The 19,176-nt window shown below is 35.9% G+C and overlaps 2 protein-coding genes across 4 annotated transcripts in view; one reads left to right on the top strand and one right to left on the bottom strand.

Moving 5' to 3' along the window:
* LOC102690827 (collagen alpha-3(IX) chain) overlaps nt 1-15,730 on the top strand; it is a 45,187-nt gene extending 29,457 nt beyond the window's left edge. For 2 of the 3 annotated variants that reach the window (XM_015356836.2, XM_015356837.2), the window contains exons 17-37: nt 133-186; nt 751-804; nt 2,165-2,218; nt 3,703-3,756; nt 4,028-4,081; nt 4,981-5,034; nt 5,494-5,547; nt 6,297-6,350; nt 6,943-6,987; nt 7,098-7,151; nt 7,315-7,368; nt 7,746-7,799; nt 8,210-8,281; nt 8,425-8,460; nt 8,588-8,632; nt 8,788-8,820; nt 9,756-9,902; nt 10,696-10,750; nt 10,896-11,078; nt 12,813-12,890; nt 13,437-15,730. In XM_015356836.2, coding sequence (XP_015212322.2) covers nt 133-186; nt 751-804; nt 2,165-2,218; nt 3,703-3,756; nt 4,028-4,081; nt 4,981-5,034; nt 5,494-5,547; nt 6,297-6,350; nt 6,943-6,987; nt 7,098-7,151; nt 7,315-7,368; nt 7,746-7,799; nt 8,210-8,281; nt 8,425-8,460; nt 8,588-8,632; nt 8,788-8,820; nt 9,756-9,902; nt 10,696-10,750; nt 10,896-11,078; nt 12,813-12,890; nt 13,437-13,639 — 1,491 coding nt within the window. In that variant the 3' untranslated portion in view covers nt 13,640-15,730. The remainder of the gene's footprint in view (nt 1-132; nt 187-750; nt 805-2,164; nt 2,219-3,702; nt 3,757-4,027; nt 4,082-4,980; nt 5,035-5,493; nt 5,548-6,296; nt 6,351-6,942; nt 6,988-7,097; nt 7,152-7,314; nt 7,369-7,745; nt 7,800-8,209; nt 8,282-8,424; nt 8,461-8,587; nt 8,633-8,787; nt 8,821-9,755; nt 9,903-10,695; nt 10,751-10,895; nt 11,079-12,812; nt 12,891-13,436) is intronic. The other variant, XM_015356835.2, reaches the window with a different exon arrangement.
* Nucleotides 15,731-17,476: 1,746 nt separating this feature from the next.
* Nucleotides 17,477-19,176, bottom strand: LOC102691029 (uncharacterized). Its single transcript, XM_006635658.3, has one exon. The coding sequence runs from the start codon at nt 18,887-18,889 to the stop codon at nt 18,077-18,079; it is 813 nt and encodes a 270-aa protein (XP_006635721.2). The 5' UTR covers nt 18,890-19,176; the 3' UTR covers nt 17,477-18,076.

Raw genomic sequence — 19,176 nt, 5'->3', positions numbered from 1 at the left:
AATTCATTCAATCCAGTGAATATGGAAAATACAGTAATCGTCTATAAAACGTGTTGCAGTAATCTGAAATAATTACTGCATTTTCTATTAAGATATCTTTTGTTGATGTATTCAATACCTTTTGATTTCCAGGGTCACAAAGGCATCCAGGGTGAAAGAGGAGAGCCAGGAAAACCAGGACAAAAGGTAAAGTCTTCTGAGTGAAGGTCCCCTATTATCTAAATAAATTAACAAAATCACATAACAATTAAATTTTTGTAGACTTCTGATATTGCATAACCATTGTATATTGGTATAGAACTATGTATGACAAATACATTTGTCACATTTTAAAAAAAGCTCATGCCTTTTTTCAGCTTTCTTTTTATTTATATTCTTCCTGTCAATTATGGTGTTTCCTTTTGTTTCTGAGTTGACTGTGAAATTTTGTAATCACTGTATGTCAGTGCCACACTGGATAAGGTCATCTGTTAAGCAAATAATAAGAAGAACAAATAATATTACATATGAGGGAAGACTGTTCTTCAGTGTGGTTTGTTTGGTTGATTGTAGCTTATTGATCTAAGAATGCCTTCAAGACATTTTCTGAACAAACTGATTGACTTGGCTTTATATAACATATAATATGACAGGTTGAGTCATGCATTTAAAACAAATGTCTGTTGTTCTGATTCTTGATTTAAATTTCAATATGTTAGTTTGAGTCAGAACACGGAGACTACATTTTTTTTCTTTGTGTGCTCCATAAAGGGAGAGCCAGGGGCGTCTGGTACACAGGGCATTCCTGGTATCCCTGGAAGTCAGGTAAGCTTATTATTAGCTGGAATACTATAAATTAAGCTCCTCTTCAACTCAGAAATTTTACTTCTTCCTGGTATTGAAATTATCAGGATTTGACATACAGCACCATGAGATACTCTCCATGTGGTGTGTGAATGGTCTGTAGTGGGTGTTGTGTCACCATGCAGCTTTTCATCTCAGTATGTAATGTTATACTGAAAATATTGAATAATAATATTTTCCTGCATTAAAAAAATGTCTACACTTTATTTTGTGTGCAAAGGAACAGGCAAAGTTATTCTACGCTGAAACTTTTCTGCTTGGAGCTTTCTTCAGGTCTGAATCAGCAAATGTGTCAATACTGACAATGGCAGCAGTAAAACCCAGGTCTATTGGCCAGATCAGACCAACAATCTCCTGTTTTTTAATGCCACTTAACATTATTGATATTATGAAACCCCATCAAAAATATCTTTGTATCTCCCTTGAGCACAATTACAGTATGTTAATACATGAAACTATTTGCTAATCGCAAGTCAACAATTGTAAATTATCAATTGTATGCTCTCCACTGCACAGTTCATTGTTGTGTAATCTTCATTTAAATTTCCCATTCTCCTTCTTTAAAGAAAGGTTACTTTTTCCATTTCCCTGCAATATTTTAATCTGTTTTATGTATCCAGGTGAAATTGGTATTCATGTCTTTTTGCTCTCTTGAAACAGAATAATTTTATAATTTTCATCTAATTACTGCATTTATCTTAAAGCCTCCCTAAGGTACTACTATGAAGCGGTAATTCAGCAATGAATAACAAAGTACTCTGAAGGGTTTTAATGACAATCAGTGTGAACAACAGAGTTCTTGCCTAAAAACTAAATCAAGAAAAGAAAAGCCTAAGGCCAACATGCTGATGATCATTGTCTTTAATACAATTTTTATCACGATAAAGGTATAATTACAAAATTAGAAGGAGTGGTTAAATAAAATTTACCCAAGCAGTAGGTGACAATTTGAGTCCTTTATATTCTTTGCCACAAGCTTGTAACAATATACATAAAGTGAAATGTATTGCCTTAGCTTAGCTCTTAGCTCACTCTTAGCTCACATATTTACTTCCTACGTCTGTGCACCTAAATTTAAAGTACCATAAATATCACTTTTTCAAATCACAGTACTTTTAAAAGGCACATCTACTTAGTAAGAAAAGCCCAAATGTGAGCCAAGTCCATTACACGATCACGCCCATGCCTGATGATTATGTAGTGGATCCCTCGATAGAAAGTTATTTTATTAAAATATCTCTGATGTCTGTGAGGGCAATGACTGGTGTATTTAAAGAACAATGGTACAGTATCTGTTTTTTTTTTCTTGTTTTTTTAACAGGGAGCAAGAGGAATGAAAGGATTTCCTGGCAACCCTGGAGACAAAGGTGATAAGGTGAGCAGAAAAATAACAGCCATGCTGGTTTAAAAAAATGAGTGCCGCTTGTTTATGTTCTGACTGACTTTGAGAAAAAGACAGTCAACCTGGTGAATATTTCAACAGTGCATGTTTCCTATCTTCAGTGTATCAGGTCTGAGAATACTAATAAGTTGGTTGAGTGTTATTTGGTGATTCCAGATTCAACAAATGAAAAAATGAATGAATGAATGAATGAATGAATGAATGAAATGAATTAACAACTACTGACTCTCAATTAAAAATAAAAATTAATGAAAGGCTGAGATTGTTTCATTTGTTCCCAGGTAACCTACAGTATAGCAGTTGCCAAAGAGCAATTACTGTAGTTGTAGAAGTGTATTTATTGCTCTTTTGTTTTATAATTACAGTATACTCTATTCTATCTATTGTTCCACAATTTTAGAGTTAATTTTTTGTCACACAAAATCACTTTTACGTTAAAGTGGGTAGCTGCATCCGCATGCATAAGCTGCAAGGAATCATAGAAAGCTTTATTCCGTGCTGAAAAGAGAACACCTGTCAACAGTAAACACCTGAAGAAGGCTCCACAGCCAAAAGTTGTGTTTCTTTTCTTCGCTTTTTAGCATGGAATAAACCTTTACTTGTTTTCAACACTTTTACCTTGCCTTTTGCATATTCCTTTTCCTACTTAAAAAAACAATAACATTGTGTTAATTATGAAACAGTCTTATTAGTCCTTCAAGAAAAACTTTAAGATATTGATCATTATTCCCAGAGCTACTTTAACTTGCATTTTGTTCAGTTTACCAATTGAAATACAAAAGCTGGGCATTTATTTTCTTAATGGAGAAAATCATGTTAAAGGATGTCCTAATTATGTTCATTATGTGAATAATTTCCATTACATTATATAAATAATCAATACTACTATGATATTTTACTAATCATATTTAATAATGCTTAAACACATTCCATACTAAGAGGACAAAGACTAGGTTTTGCTAAATTGAGATCTAATGAATACAGAGTGACTAATATTTGCAATGTAAATGTAGGTAGTTAATTGTAAACACCAAAAATCAATATGAAAGTGCTCTGCCAAATAACTTCAATAATTTATGTATGGCTTTCTTGAAGCACATTTAAACAAGTCTTGCCCATAATAGTAATGTAATTGTAATTATGTAATTAATCAATAGTAATTATGTATAATACCATATATGGTGACAAGAACTTTCACTATCTTCATGAACGAAGCTGAATTTACCATTAATGGGATATGTATCATGATAATAAACTTTAATTTATATACAGTACGTAGCATCAGAAAGAGCCAACACATACTGTAAGTTCTTAATTAAAGAAGATTAATATTATTTCTTTTACTGTTATTATGTTCATTTTACTTCATGTATTTAGATGCTTCCTTTTATGTTCCCATATAAACATTTATTTATTATTTATTTAACATAAGAGAGTAATTGTGTCTTGTCGTATAGGGTCCTCCTGGGTTCAATGGGATCCCAGGACCTACTGGATCACCAGGCCCAGTGGTAAGTCAATCTAACTTAGAAGAGATACATTTTAAGACCCTCAGGATCAGGGCACTGCAAAGCATTTCAGTGAATCATTTAAAAACCTTTACATTAAGGTACTGTAACTATGGCTTTAATGTTTTAAAATTAATCATTTTATTCAATTGTTTTGTTCTCTTACCTTAGGTACTTATTTTGTTGGAAACCATCAGGGATTTTATACAAATGGCTTATGCATAAATATAAAGCTTTAACTAGTGTATGGCTTATTGTTAAATGTCATCTGTAGGGGCAAGAAGGTAAGAGAGGGCCCCAGGGTGTGGAAGGTCCCAAAGGAGATGAAGTAAGTAGATCACCCACCTTCACTTTTATGCAGTTCTTCTATTCTGCTGAACTAAACATACTATAGGTACTCTACAGTAGTGATGTATTTTTTTATGTCCTGAAATAATGAGAAATTGGAACAGTGCTTTGAAGGCTGCTAGGAATCAATCAAATACTGTACAATAACAAGCAGTGTCATACATGGGTGTTAAATGTACAATATACCATTTATTGATGCTGTACCTATCCATGCATAGAAAACCGACAAATGTATTTGTGAATCAATCTGTTGATCATTCACTCATCACATATTTTACTAAGACAAGAATGAATAACATTAGAGTTAAAATATATTGCCTATAATATTAGTTACTGTCTACCATATAGATTACTGTATATATGTTTTACTGAATAGGCTCTCATATTCACAATATCGACAAAAAAGTTTAACTGCACTTTAAGTAATAATAATTAGTATAATATTACGTCAAGTCATTTCGTTGATGATGTGAAAATGAAACACAAGATATTTTTGGTTCCAGAAAGAATCTTTGGGCAGAATTGACGGACTCATTTTCATCCATCCTAGAGTCTTAAAGAAACTTAAAGTCTGACATGAATGCGGCAGTCATCACAGAAGAGAGTAGTAGTCTTGGGTAGAAGAGAATACCAAACAGAGGGGAGCTATGCTGCACAAATTATTTTTAGGGAGTTGAGAATAGACACTGTATATCCTTGACTATGTTACAAACATGGGGTATGCTCTTTATCACAAAGGCCCATTTTGGTTGCATTACTAGTGTTTTAGACAGAAGCACCAGCTAATTTGTTAAAGCTAAAGAAAGATTAATAGAGATATGTAATACTACTTTATTCTTAGTGTACTAATATGCCTTATGTGCCAATGTTTGTTCCAAGGGTCCAAGAGGTCCACAGGGAGAGGATGGTACAAAAGGCCAGAAAGGGGAAACTGTACGTATTGTTTACTAATGTTTAGTAATTGAATATCAATAAATCCCCCTTTTTCACTGTTAAATTTGTATGAAGGTTAGCTTTTTGTAGTTTTACCTATTCTATTTGTGAAACCTTAAAGTCTCAAAGCACTTTAATTTGTTTTATTTTTTTTAGAATAATCATGCTGACAGGGTGATATCCTGTTTTTAATTAATATACATCTAGAAGCCTCTCCAATTAACTTTACTGAGTTGAGACCTACAGTACACAGGAGGTATAACTCTCTTGCTCTGTGACAGTCCACAATTATACTGTGGGAGTTTTACTCCTTGATGCCATTTAACTACCTCATTATGAGAAATAACAGACATACTCAAGCCATCTAATTGCAAATCCTGGCTACTACATTGTGATGAAGAAGTCATTGTATTAGAATACTACCATGGTATATTTATTTATTGGGAATTATGTTTGTAGGGAGCTCCTGGTAAAGATGGAAATGATGGAAATCCTGGAGTTGATGGCAGTAAGGTAAATATTTCATTTCAAATTATAACACAGGTATTTTATTCTAATTGTACCATTTTCATGTATTTTCTTTTTCAACCTTTACTTTCTATCAATGTGGTATCAGGAAGTCAGTGTGGTCAAAAATAGCTTGCATTATGATTTATCTCTCAAATAACACGAGCAAACAATGTTTTCAGATCAATCAAATGTTCTTTGCAGTTTTTGAATAAAATCACAAACAGTAAAAGTTTTGCATTTTAATAAGCCTCATAAACGGTTCATAGTCTTTCATTACAAAAAGGGATAGCAGTAACCCAGAATAGCACAAAAAAGCTATTTACATCTTGAAAATATAATTTTCATTAAATTCATTATACACATATCTGTTAATATTAATATCGAATAGACATGTAAATAAACATTTTTTAAAAATCAAAGATCTACCTATAACAACCTAATGAAGTAATTTCTTATATTATCAAATTATTTAGCTTTTTTAGGATTTTCTGTAGAAGCAGAAAAAATGTTTTAGAATAAAATTCACGACTAAATATGTTTATCATTTGGCCAAGGTGTCATTTCTAAAATCTCATTTAAATGGGCAAATATGAGACTTAAACTGTATGTTGCCTGTGGTTAGGATGGAGGTAAACAGAGACTAACAGCGAATGTGGAGCTTTCTGATAACACTTTACTTGATAGGACAGATACAGTACACACAATTTTTGGAGCACAGCACTGATGTGATTTTTTTTTATATTTTCCTCAAGGGAGAACCTGGATTACCAGGCACTGTGGGTGTCAGGGGTCTTGTGGGAATCCCAGTAAGTACAAAAATGCCAATTATATATAAGTGAAGATCAGAAACTATAGTTATTGTCTTACAGATTACATGGGACCACATTATTATACTGGATTAAATGCAAACTCCATTTTCCATAGTGCCAATTATGGCATTATCAGCACTGAAAGATGAAGCTCATGTTGAAAATGTATATCATACATTTTGTGAAAAGTAGAGATGGACACATTCTGTTTAAGATTGTTTTGGATTTTCATCTCCTGGTGATTTTAGAATCATTCATTATTGAATAACTTTGTTTCATATACAGGAATATATACTGAGATAAAAAAATGAATCACATATGTGTTGGAACGTTTAAAGTTTCAAATTGCCATAGAAAGTATGTCTTTGTACTGTTGGAAAAATAAACTGGCAGAAACCCATAAGACAAATGGAAAAGCATGCAAATTCCACCCAAGTGGCACTTCAGGAGGAACACAGGACCCAAGAACAGTGTGGCACCAATTTTAACTGGCACACATCACCATGCCATCCATTTTTATTATATTTATTAAGGTGTCATGAACAAGTCATGTGGAATAAAGTGTGAATCCTGCTTACTGTGATTTTAGGGGCTACCAGGAGTACCAGGAATGAAGGGTCATGCAGGAGAAAAGGTAAGATCTAAAAAAAAAAAAAGACAACCATATCAAAGTACTCCTTTCCCAGATGAAACAATTCTTTTTTTAAATGGCTTCTGGAGTTCATTGAAATTGTTTTCATCCAGGGTGAAACAGGATCCGAAGGGCCACCTGGCCCAGTGGGACCTCCTGGAAAACCAGTGAGTATGACTTTTCCTTGGGGTTGCAGGTCTTTATGAGTAATGATTTAGGCTGAAACACTTATCTGTCCTGAAAGGATTACTGATTCAAATTAAATAATTAAGAGAAAACATAACGTGGAGTGTACATTTATTGTTAAATATAACTGTTTAATTCTTTAAGGGGGAGCCAGGGGCAGCAGGAGCAAGTGGATTACCAGGCCCAAAGGGACCTCCTGTAAGTAAGAATTTATTAACAGTTCATTTCATAGGGCACAGGGCAATTTGATCAAAAGTATTATGAGAACCACCAAAAAGCTATGAAATCTTTCAATCTGACTTTATCAGTGCTCTTTCTGAAAAACAAGACCCTCTTTTGAATATTGATACACATCTACGATCTGTGTAGCCATGTGAACTGGTTAGGAGGCTAATCTGGCAAAGAGAAATGGGGATTTGTAAGCCTTAGCTGATTCAATGCACAATTGCACACCAAAATAAATATCTTCTTGCTAAAATTATAATTGAGACAAAAGCTAAGATTGTTATTTGTGAAGTGTGAATTCAGGATTCACTAGATTCACATACAAAATGATACTTAAATTTATTTTTAAGGGTGAAGGTGGAAAACAAGGACCAGTAGGTGCAACTGGTCCACCAGGAGCTGTGGTAAGTTCAATTGTTAACTTTTTTTAGTGATCCTCTTTTGGGAAGTTGTTTGGGATCAAATGAAAGGATATCTAATGTAAAAATGTATTACCCATTTAATAATATAGCCAGATAATGGGCTCCCAAAAGATTGTTTTTGCTGTAAACTGAAGACAGACTACAGTAAGCCAACAAATGCTACAAGTGCATCCAGCACAAAGCTTAAAGTGTAATTTATCCACCCTGTCACACATAAAAGCCACAGGATAAAACACAAATTCCAATCTGCCCACGGTTTGCCAAGCTTATTTTTTAGTATATCAGTGTGGTGTCATTACTCATGAAGACCACACTATACGAATCAAGTATGAAAAAAGATATATCCACACAGTAGATATTTTGCATCATCTCTTAAATTATTTTACTAACAGGGTGAACAAGGTGACAAAGGAGACCTTGGTCCTCGTGGTATAAAAGGACACACTGGAGAAAAAGGAGAGAAGGTAAAAAGCTTTATTTTTGTTTTCAGGAATATAATAGGATTATAATGACTACTGCCTTACAACTATTTGATTCTGTTTAACATGGCCAAATGGTTTTGTCAGTGCCATTGACATTGTCAGTGTATTTTTCATTCTTCCTTTAGGGGTCAGTTGGTCCTGTTGGTCCAAAAGGAAATCAGGTGGGTTAGTCCTTTCTTAGTCTTAACCTTTTTATGTGTTTGTTCCCTAAGCCTGAAAATGTATAACATACAATATGGTGTTTGGAAAAGTAAGTGGTAATTTTCGTGTCATTTCTCTGATTTTCAGGGAATTCGGGGTGCAGCTGGGGACCACGGACCCAAGGGGGATATGGTACATTGTGTTTCTATACAACAACAAAAATAATTTGCAAACAAATAAAACATATTTTATACATATTAATTAATACAGTGTTCAGTAGGCTTTAGGCAACTTTTTGATATGTAACATTTCATGAATTCACCAAAACAACAATGTGTTTGTTGCAGGGCCCTCCGGGTATCCCTGGAATTAAAGGAGAGGTATGTTTCTCTTTATTACATATTTTAGGGAACTGAAATATGTTATTTATTTGTTTTTGCTTTAACTGTATATTCATATTAACCTGTGTTACAAGAAATGTTCACATACTGTAGGTGATAAACTAAATCTATAGTTTATTTTTCAATTTGTATCTGAACTATAATAAAGTTTATTATTATAAATTAAATAAAAGAGGACTAATACTTTGATTAAGTCTCAATCCCTAAAATATGAAGTTACTCTATTTAGCTGACAGCACTCCCTGCATTCACACAGACCCTCTGTAAGATCCAGAGTGTATGGAGGCTGAGAGCTCACTCCCACAGTAGCAGGATCCCAAACTCTGGAAGAATACAGAGAAACAAATAATACACAATAACAAACCAATACAATCCTGCCACAGAGATTACTCTGACTCACCCACCTTCGACACCTTCGAGCCATCGTCTTTTAACACAGGATCAGTGCTAATTGTAGGAGAAGCCCATCCATCACTGACATTACAGCAAGCCTGCATGCGCCCGGCAGGCCACAGGGGTCGATGTGTCTCAGAGAGCCGAGAAAGCCATGGTAGACTAATCCCACTCTATCATCATCAGCAGTTGGACAATCTGTGCCACTGCTTGCAGAATCAGGCTTGCAATCAGCTAGAGACATGATCTAGGCTCATAGATCATCAGAGCTCAGCCTGCACTCAGATACGTGCCTTTTCTGATTGAATCACTGGAGAGGTCTCAGTCGTTTTAATACTTGTATAATACTATGTATACAAGGAAACAAGGCACAATCTATTAAAAACGACAGGCTTCAAACTTGTATGTGAGTGTCAATGGGCATATGAGGGCATAAACCTTACACGGATGTATTTGGTATGTCTTAGTAATTCATATAGTGGTCCTGTGTTGATTAAAAATATCCACACTTCTTTCTTCAGCCAGGAGCTAAAGGAGACAGGGGCCCAAGGGGTCCAGAGGGTGTCCGTGGGCTACCAGGCCACACTGGTCTCACAGGCCCCATAGGGCCCCGTGGGCTGGATGGGGAAAGGGGGGTTCCTGGTTCTCCTGGGCCTCGAGGAGCCCCTGTAAGTAACAACGTCCGACAGCATTAATGTAGAGACCAAAACACCTTTGGTCTCCAAAGGTCCGGTTTAAATAACGAACTTTTGCAGCTGATTTTACTTCTGCATATTTAATTTGTACTAATACAGACGGATAAAATATTCGAGGACAGAAGTGGACCTTTGTTTTGATATTTGCTTTTTTAATGCTGTGCATTGGCCCGGCAGCAAGAGTCTGCACAGAACAGGCATGCAAAATGTTTCCAATGACATTTTGAGAGAATTAATAAGCACTGAATTTCTGCATATTTTCATGAATAAACAATGTTTACCGATCTCTGATGTCTTTCATTAGTGATAATCAGTAGCTCATGAATTCTAACCTTATTAATACTTTTATGTTTTATATACCAATTCAATAATAGGTAGTATAAATAATTTACACTATTTCTGCATCTTTTCATTAAAAAGCAATGCTTGATGATCTTATTTCCTTGTTAGATTTTTTGCCATTGAGTGCTTCTGTTTTGCTCACTTTTGTCAGGTTACAATGTACATTGGTTTTCAATGAGAGTTTCAGCTATTTGAAGTTTGAAAACCTTGATTCATCCATGAATTATCTGGTTTTTAACATTAGTCTTAGCATTCAAACCAGATTTGTAGGTTGTAGCTTACAATATACTGTATGTACTGTAGGAGCAACAGTAATAAATGCTTACTTGTTGGGTTAAGTTTTCTGCAGATTTTTTCAGTTATCAGTACTTTTCTAACAATTATATGTTATTAGATTTAAGAAAGAACATTTCTATTCATACAGGGTCTGGAAGCAAGTGAACAGAGAATCAGGGAGATCTGCCAGAGCATAATTCAAGGTTGGCATTTTTATCTTTAATTGGGAAAGAAAAAAATCTTTGTTTAATTAACGTTCGACACAGTAAATTGATATAAAAGGCATATATGTAGGAAAGTAGTTCTTTTTTCCTTCAATTTATTTAAAACGTGTTTTTTCCTGTTCAGACCAGATTGCTGAGTTGACAGCTGATCTCAGAAGGCCAGCAGCCCAAGGGGCACCGGGCCGACCTGGGCCAATGGGCCCTCCTGGCCCTGTTGGGCCTGCTGGGTCCACTGGACATCCTGGACCAAGAGGATCGATGGGCCCCAAGGGGCCACCAGGCTTTCATGGAGCCCCTGGACAGAAAGGTAGAGGACTGAAGGCTGGGTTGTCTTTATTTAATAAAAATAAAAATGTATGTTAATGTAGGCTGTTATGTTCGTGCATCTATACTTAAGTCGGTTTTGCTGAGAGTGCAAATGTAAGCCTCCCAGCTTTTAGAAGCTTCAAAGCTGGTCATTATTATTTTAGTTATAATAAAAATCACATCTGTTTGATGGGACAAAGGCCCCGTTCTTGAACAACAATACCATTGCAAAACGACTTTAAAACATTGAAATCTTACATTGTGTGTTCTGGTTTCATTCATTCTCTGTTGCGCAGTGTTAGGAGTGAACTAAAGTAAAAGAGGAATGTGTTCATCATTTGAGTTCAGGCCTATTGCTCTCTGTAAGGATTAAATCTTCTTTCATATCTACTTTTTGTGTGAAGGAACAGAAAGTCTTGTAGATTTGTTCCCCCAGAGGCCACTGCACCTGGCAGCCTTCTTGGCTCAAATGCAGTATTTAATGAGGTCCAAAGTGACGGTACAGTAGCTGCTAATTGCTGATCAAATTGTCAGCAGGTGAAACTAAAGATCCAAAGGGTACATCTGACAACAGTGCTTTATGTTAATAGGATTGTGTTCTGCAATTGGAGGTGTTATGCCCAAGAAATACAGTAGTTTTTTCTTGTTGTTTCTTTTTCTAGATGCATGTGCTTTGAAATGGGTAGAGATGCTGAATTAAAGTAGTTATACGCACGGGAGAACAAATTCATTATAGCTTATTGATCTTTTAACATTATAGAAATGTGTAGAAATTCTTATTATGTGTAGTGTTTTCATTGACTTAGAGAGTTGTCACGGATGTCGGAAAGGACGAACCGTGGAATGGCAGGAGAGCAAAAAGACCCTATGCGTAGCGGCAAAATGGGGGTTAGCCCGGGCTCAGCTGTTCAGGAAATGCCGTATAGAAACCTATGCCCTCAGGTAGCGGACGTGGGGCGACCTGGTGCTAGGCGGGTCTCAGGACATCGTAACGTCAATGCTGAGCGCTGGCAGACTGAAAGACCCGGAAATATATAGCCCCAGAGAGAGAGGAACACCGGAAGGAAAGCAGAGAACCAGAAATGAGAGACAGGACAGAGAAGGAGCACCCTCTGGCTACTGAGGGCGTGACAAGAGTTACATTTTTGTTAGAATAAAGTTCTGTTGAGTTTTAACTGATAATGAATTACAAATACCAATTTCTGACATTATACTACTTTAAAGACACTGATATTACAATCAGTTGCAAATCTAAAAAAATTGCATTACAGTTTAAGAAATGTGATCATTTTATCATCTTTTGATGTCAAGTGTTTTTTGTCCATAAGACTTTTATTGGTTAAAGTAAAATTTTATCCAATATAATTATTTTAAAATGTACTGGAAAATGATACAAATATCATTCACATTTTTAAAATTCCTTTAATCACTTGGTATTCTCTGTCAAAGTATTTAAAGTACGTCTTACTATTAACAGAATCCTTCTATTTCTGTGTAGTGGATTTGATTGCAATTCCATAAATAAATGAAAATCTTATCTGATTTTCAGATATTTAAAAGTCTCCTAATGACAGGTTTTCCCAAACTCTAACTGGATCCAAATAAATTTCACAATTTTCTTCAATTTATAAAATAATGCATTTATTGTATCTACTGTATTAGTGAGTCCTTGTTGTGCTATTTTCTGCATTTAACACAATTTGCAGCTTATGATTCCCATTTCTCTCCACTACAGGTGAGGCTGGGGAAAAAGGAGAAAGTGGAGAAAATGGAATTGGAATCCGTGGGAGTCCAGGACAGCCTGGCCCTCCAGGTACATCACTATACATGCATTTAATAAACAGCAGTTAAAAAGTCACCTCATTCAATCCAGGGATTCCAGCCTTACTGTTGCCTCAGACTGTATCCCCCAATGCACCAATCCTGAATGCCACACGTATAGTGAAATTCAGTTATGCTAATGGTTGAAGATATGTTATTTTCTATCCTTTACACTTTATTACATTTTGAATGATCAATTTTTATCTGGGGGTAGTATGCAAGTGAGATCAAATATGTATAATTGCATATTTTCTGTTGCATCCTATACTATATACTACTGTACTGTATATAAGGAACAAGTAATAGGTTTATTCCATGCTGAGGGACCTCACCTGACGAAGGCTCCACAGCCGAAATGTTGTGTTTCTTTTCTTCTCTTTTCAGCATGGAATAAACCTTTACTTATTCCTTTGCAGCCTACCCATGCTGACGAGGCTACCCACCTGAACTACTGTATTTACTACACTATATACTATATACTGTACTATATACTATATTCCCATCTTATAGAATTGAAATATGTTGTGTTTTGTTGCAGGGGAGCCTGGGATCCCGGGCATTGGGAAAGATGGCCGGGATGGGGCTCGTGGGGAGCCAGGAGCGCGAGGGAACCCTGGTCTTCCTGGAAACAGAGGGCCGAGAGGCCCTGCTGGGTTATGTGATCCTTCAAACTGTGTGGGACCTCCTCCAATGTTCATGCCAGTGAGCGGAAAAAAATCCTCCAGTATGAAGGGACCTTGAAGATAAATTGTTCCTATGATAACTTATGAAATAAAAAAACAACAACAAATGTAATTTGGGGTCATATCCAAAATAAACTTGAAGAGATACAACCCATTTAATGGAAGCTATGGAGGACATGTCAGCTTGCATTTCCTTGATCTCTAAGCTATAAAGAGGTGACTTTATACCAAAGTATGTATACAACACATTAATAATGTCAGAAACTAGTATACATTCATATTATTAAAAGAAAAGTAAAAAACAAAACAAAAAAAAACAGTCTATTCCATCTGTTTAGTGGTGATTTTGAAAAAAAAATCTGTTTGCTACTGGTCTATTCAGACTTCAAGTATCTTAGACACAAATTCTGTCCACTGTCACATTTGTTGAGCCTATCTGTGGAAAACCTGTAGGGCATTTAACTTGTATCTAATCTAGGGTTTTAATGTTCCAGAACTGTGCTGAAATTTTTGCTAAAGAATTTCCTTCACCAGTTCATTAATGGTGCATAGTGATTAAAAAAGAGAACTTCCGATGACAGCTTTTAAATGATTGCTCAAAGCAAGAAATGTGATTATCGCACTATGCATATGTTACCCTTACGAGCAGCATGTTAGGAGTTATCATTGCCATCTCTCAATACTGGAGCCCCTGGTTCAATTCTGGACCAGACGTACTATATGCATGGGGTTTCAATGTTCTACCCATGTTTACGTTTGTTTCCTCCAGGTGCACGATAGCCCCGTAGCCCAAAAACATACTGTTAGGTTAATTGGCTTCTGGTAAAATTGTTCCTGGTGTAAATGTGTGTTTGGCCCGCAATGGTCTTGTTTCCCATCCAAGGTGTACCCTGCCTCACCCCAGTTGCTTGCTGGGATAGGCTTTGACTCCCCTGCGAACCTGTAATGGGTAAAGGGGTTATAAAATGGGTGGCTGTTACATTTCATTCTCCTTGTGTACAAAAATATATACAGTATATACAGTATATTATTTAAGATACTTTTTAAAATACTAGATTAAAAAAGAAGATATTGACAGTCAATGCATTATATTTTGAAAGGGGATACATACAGTACATAAAAGGTTACAAATCCTACCAATCCTAATCTTAAAAGTCCAACCAAGTCGAAAACCCAGACGTACAGTTCTCTACTCAAAACGTGGTAGATGGAAAGTGCACTCAACTCTACATTCCAAGTTGCAAGTGGACAGATTTTAAAATGGTGCGTGATCTGACCAAATGACCTGTTAGTTAATAAAATGAAATAAAGAGAAATCACAACCAGTGAATGCACAGTGTAATATATGAAGGTCGATGTACATCACTAGAGTATTTCATGGATCAAAATTAAATCAACATTTCGTTTATGCTCATTGGGACAAGATTTTGGCTTTCATTTTAAGTAAATGGATATTTATATGCATATACTGTATAAACTTAAAATCCCTGTGATTTAAATATGGTGTTTTTAAACAAATGTTGTGAAGAAGGCAAATTCCAATCTCACCCACTTCCACAAAAAATATAAATATATTGTTTTCTTATGCATATGAACTGCTATTATTTCAGGGATCTGCCAGAATCTTCATTCATCCAACAACAGCAAATGAACCAGTCAGAGTGTTCATATTGAGTGCATAAATCTTGATTCTGCTATTAGTCTTAAAAGTCTCTATTCTCTATGCTTCTCTATCAACCTTCCTGCTCACTGGCAAGCATCAGTAAGTTGTTACTCACGACAAGTTCCTATGCTATTTCATCTTTACTAAATGTTGACAATGTTGAAGTATCAATTAAGCTGATCATTAAGTGAATACTATTTCATGCCACCCAGACACTGCCTTATGTTTTTGTGTCCTTCCAAACTGAACAGTGTGTGAAGAAGAAATTTATTAGAGATGTCACTGTAAAGTGTATGTTGGTTTTGAAAGAACTACATAGTTCAATGGTTTCAGTGGGACAAAATGTACATGAGTCAATAATACCCCAGTCATTTCACTAATCTGATGGTGTGAGAGGAAAACCCTAGTAAGATTCCACATGGGGTCAAAGCTTTAATATGTTGCTGCAAATTTTAGCAAAATGTTTTGTGTTCACACAAAATAATTTTTTGTTTCAATAAAAAGTGTAACATCTGATGCAACATCACTCGGTCAACACTATCCCCCACTATCAAGCATGGCGATTACAGCATTATGTTATAATTCTGCTTCTCATTAGCAGAGACTGGGAAGCTTGGTAAGACTGATGGGGACATACTGTAGATGGACTGCTGAAAAACTTTTTCAAACCCAATACATGGACACAAATATCACTTTTCATCAAGACTATATAACCCAAAGACCACAGCTTCAATTGGGGTGACTTAAGAATAAGAAAGTTAATGTCCTTGAGCGACCCAAAGAATTAAAGTTCTGACTTTAATTCTTTTATAGAAAGACTTGAAATGTAATGTCCATGAGTAGATCCCCAAGCAATTGTAGAGAACTTTTGCAATAAATTGCAGTAAGTCAGAGTATGAATTTGGTAGAGACTCAAAAACACAGTACCACCTTTTTCAAGTCTGTCTGGTAAGAGATGCCTGCTTTTTTCTGCCCTCCTTTTGCTCACTCCAGGATTAGCCCTCTAAGTATAGCCTCCCACACTTAAATTGTTTAAATACATCTAATCATCGATCTTTCTCTCCTTTTCATAACTTCTCTGCCCCAAGCATTAAGAAGTTTACACTCTAGTTCTGACTTTCCTGTGTGCATGGAAGCTACAGTATTGACCTTGCTACACCTACTCAGAACACCAGGACATAATACTTAGAATGTGGAACTACGCATTGATAATGCACTTAAATGTATGCCTATCATTCCTAGACTTCAAGCACCTCATAGAGAGCACCAGCAAGATAAATATTACTTCATAATCCACTTGTTTTCAAATGCTGCAGCAACCCAAAAACGTTTTCATACAGTATGTGCAGAGCCACTCTGCTGCATCTTCCTTCATTTCCAAGTTCCACTCCATGTTCCTTGGATGATCTTTCATTGAGTTTTCCACTTCCACAGTTATCTTCAGCATGGAGAAAACAATTTTCTTCCTTGAGTCTCTAGTGATCATCCTCCATTTTACCTCTTGGGTATTTTAAGAGAATTTTCACCTATTCTTTTTGCTCTTATTCTTTGTGAGCTACAGTACAAAACATCCTCATTAAAACTGCTCTGTGCACATAATCTCTCAGAGTCAACTATCTTCTCAACTTGTTACCACTATGTTAACCTGAATACCAATGCACAGTGATTCTAGGAAATACATTCTAGTCCTCTGAATCACTTAGAATTCATCTATAATGCTTTGGGAGCTGCACCCTATTATCATCACCAATATTCATTCTTTAGGGATTCCAATAATCTGCCCTGGCCAATAGTTCTCTATTCAGTTACAGTATATATCTATAATACACATTAAACAGAGGCACTAATTATCTGTATGATCATGGGAGTTGGGCGAACTCTAATTTTGCCCATTTCTACACTCCTACACATAAATATATCGCCTTCTGAGCATCCTCTTTGAGCATTTATTTTTCACCCCCTCTTCTCCCTTGCAGCAGCTTCCTGGCTCAAACTTCATGATGAGAGTTGGCAGCCTTGTCAGACTCATCTCCACGGGCAGGCTGCCATTCCCTCAGCCAAGAGAGATATGCCAAATAAGCGTTTAATATGTTTCTTCTCTGTATCTCATGAATTAGGATTTGACCCACAACTGAAATAACGATTGGTAACATTATATTTTACATCTCCACTTAACTTCTAACAGTAACAGATTCATTTACTTAAAGAGGTTTAATATGTTTGTTTGTTTATGGTATTTATTTATTGCCTTAAAATAATCATTGGAATAGTACAAAAAAAAGCATTCAGCTATTCTCACAAAATGAACATTTGCATTTTGTAATACTATATGATTAATGGGAATTTTATATCGTCAGCATATTATGACTGAAGTCTGCACAATTGAAAAAGAACAGCATTTCTGTAATAAAGTATACTAATTATTATCTCTATTGCCCAAAGTTACAAAGTAAAGTTCTGAAGTCTGCATAACGAAGTAAAGATTAAGTCTGCATAGCCTTCATCTAATTGATATGCATAGCTACAAATAACATTGATGGCATTCAAAACTTTACCTAAAGACTTCATTAAACCATTTATTCTATTTCCTTTCTTCTTCTGAAAAAGAACGGCACTTCTGTATTAGAAAATGTTAATCATTATCTCTATTGCCCCAAGTTGCAAAGTTCTGAAGTCTGCATTACAAAGTAAAGACTGAAGGCTGCATAATTGATATACATAGCTATAAATAACAGTGACGGCATTCAAGTTTTACTTAAAGTCTTTGCTAAAATATTTTATTATATTTCCTTTTTTCTTCTGAAAATGAACAACATTTCTGTTTAAAATACACTAATCATTCTCTCTATTGCCCCAAGTTGCAAAGTAAAGTTCTATTTGTTTCGGGCCTCCTCTGCAGGTCTCCACAGGTGGCCTTTCAAGTGGGTTGTCTTCAAAGTTTGAGGAACACTGATTATTCCCCCAATCCAAGTTCACTAGTTTTCCAAATCCTTCAGGTAGTGCTCTCAACCTGTTTTTTCCCAACCACAAGGTCTGAAGACTCCTCAGATTACAGAAGCTGTTAGGTAAACTTTCCAATCTGTTGAAGAAGAGGAGGAGCGTTTCGAGCTTTGTCAGGTTTTGAATACTATCAGACATCGCCTTAACCTTGTTATCTGAGATATCCAAGAATGTGAGCTTCCTCAGAATGCAAATCTGCACTGGGAAATCTTGAAATAAGTTATTTGCAAGATGCAGACTAGTAAGCTTTTGTAACTTCCCAATTTCTTCTGGTAGGAAAGTCAGATTGTTATTGCTGAGAGTCAGTCTCTCCAGATTTCCAAGTGTGCCAATCTCAGAAGGAATGCTTTTAAGCTCGTTGGTATCTAAGCACAGAACAGACAAATTCCTCAGCTGTCCAATTTCTTTGGGAACCAAATCCAACCTATAAGTCAAGCAGCTTTCTCTCTCTGGGCTCATGTCTAAGATCTGCAGTTCCTCCAAGTCAAAAATCTCAGTTGGAACAGAAACAAGCTCTTTCCCCTGTAGTTTCAATCTTGTTCTTCCCTTTTCAGGGTCATGGTCCAATCTATATTTCCACAACTTTCTCCCTTTTGAAATGACAGAAAGAAGAGATTGAAAAGACTCCATCCTACTACATTGCATGTTATCTCATGTCATTAAAATAGCAAGAAAGATACTTCGCACAACCAAATACATCCATCATGACTGTGTTCAGAAAACCCTATGAAATAAATCTCCTCAGATCTCTCTCCTTCAGAAAGAAAAAGTTGACTGAAGTGACTGAAGGTCTTCTGGTAAGTGTTGAGGCATTTATTTTCACTAGTGCTATATTTGGACAACAGCATTGCATGTTTAGGTTGCCTAGATACCAAAACGTAACAACATTTGCTCACGGTGATTTTATTTGCTTGGTAAACATGAACTGTGGT

Source organism: Lepisosteus oculatus, chromosome 10, assembly GCF_040954835.1.
Source record: "Lepisosteus oculatus isolate fLepOcu1 chromosome 10, fLepOcu1.hap2, whole genome shotgun sequence".
NCBI classification, from domain to species: Eukaryota; Metazoa; Chordata; class Actinopteri; order Semionotiformes; family Lepisosteidae; genus Lepisosteus; species Lepisosteus oculatus.
Note: the sequence above shows the minus strand (reverse complement) of the source record. Positions and strands in the feature narration are given on the sequence as shown.

What these genes read in the sequence shown, in the direction of transcription:
- LOC102691029 (XM_006635658.3), bottom strand. Translation starts at nt 18,889, where the DNA reads ATGCAATGTAGTAGGATGGAGTCTTTTCAATCTCTTCTTTCTGTCATT.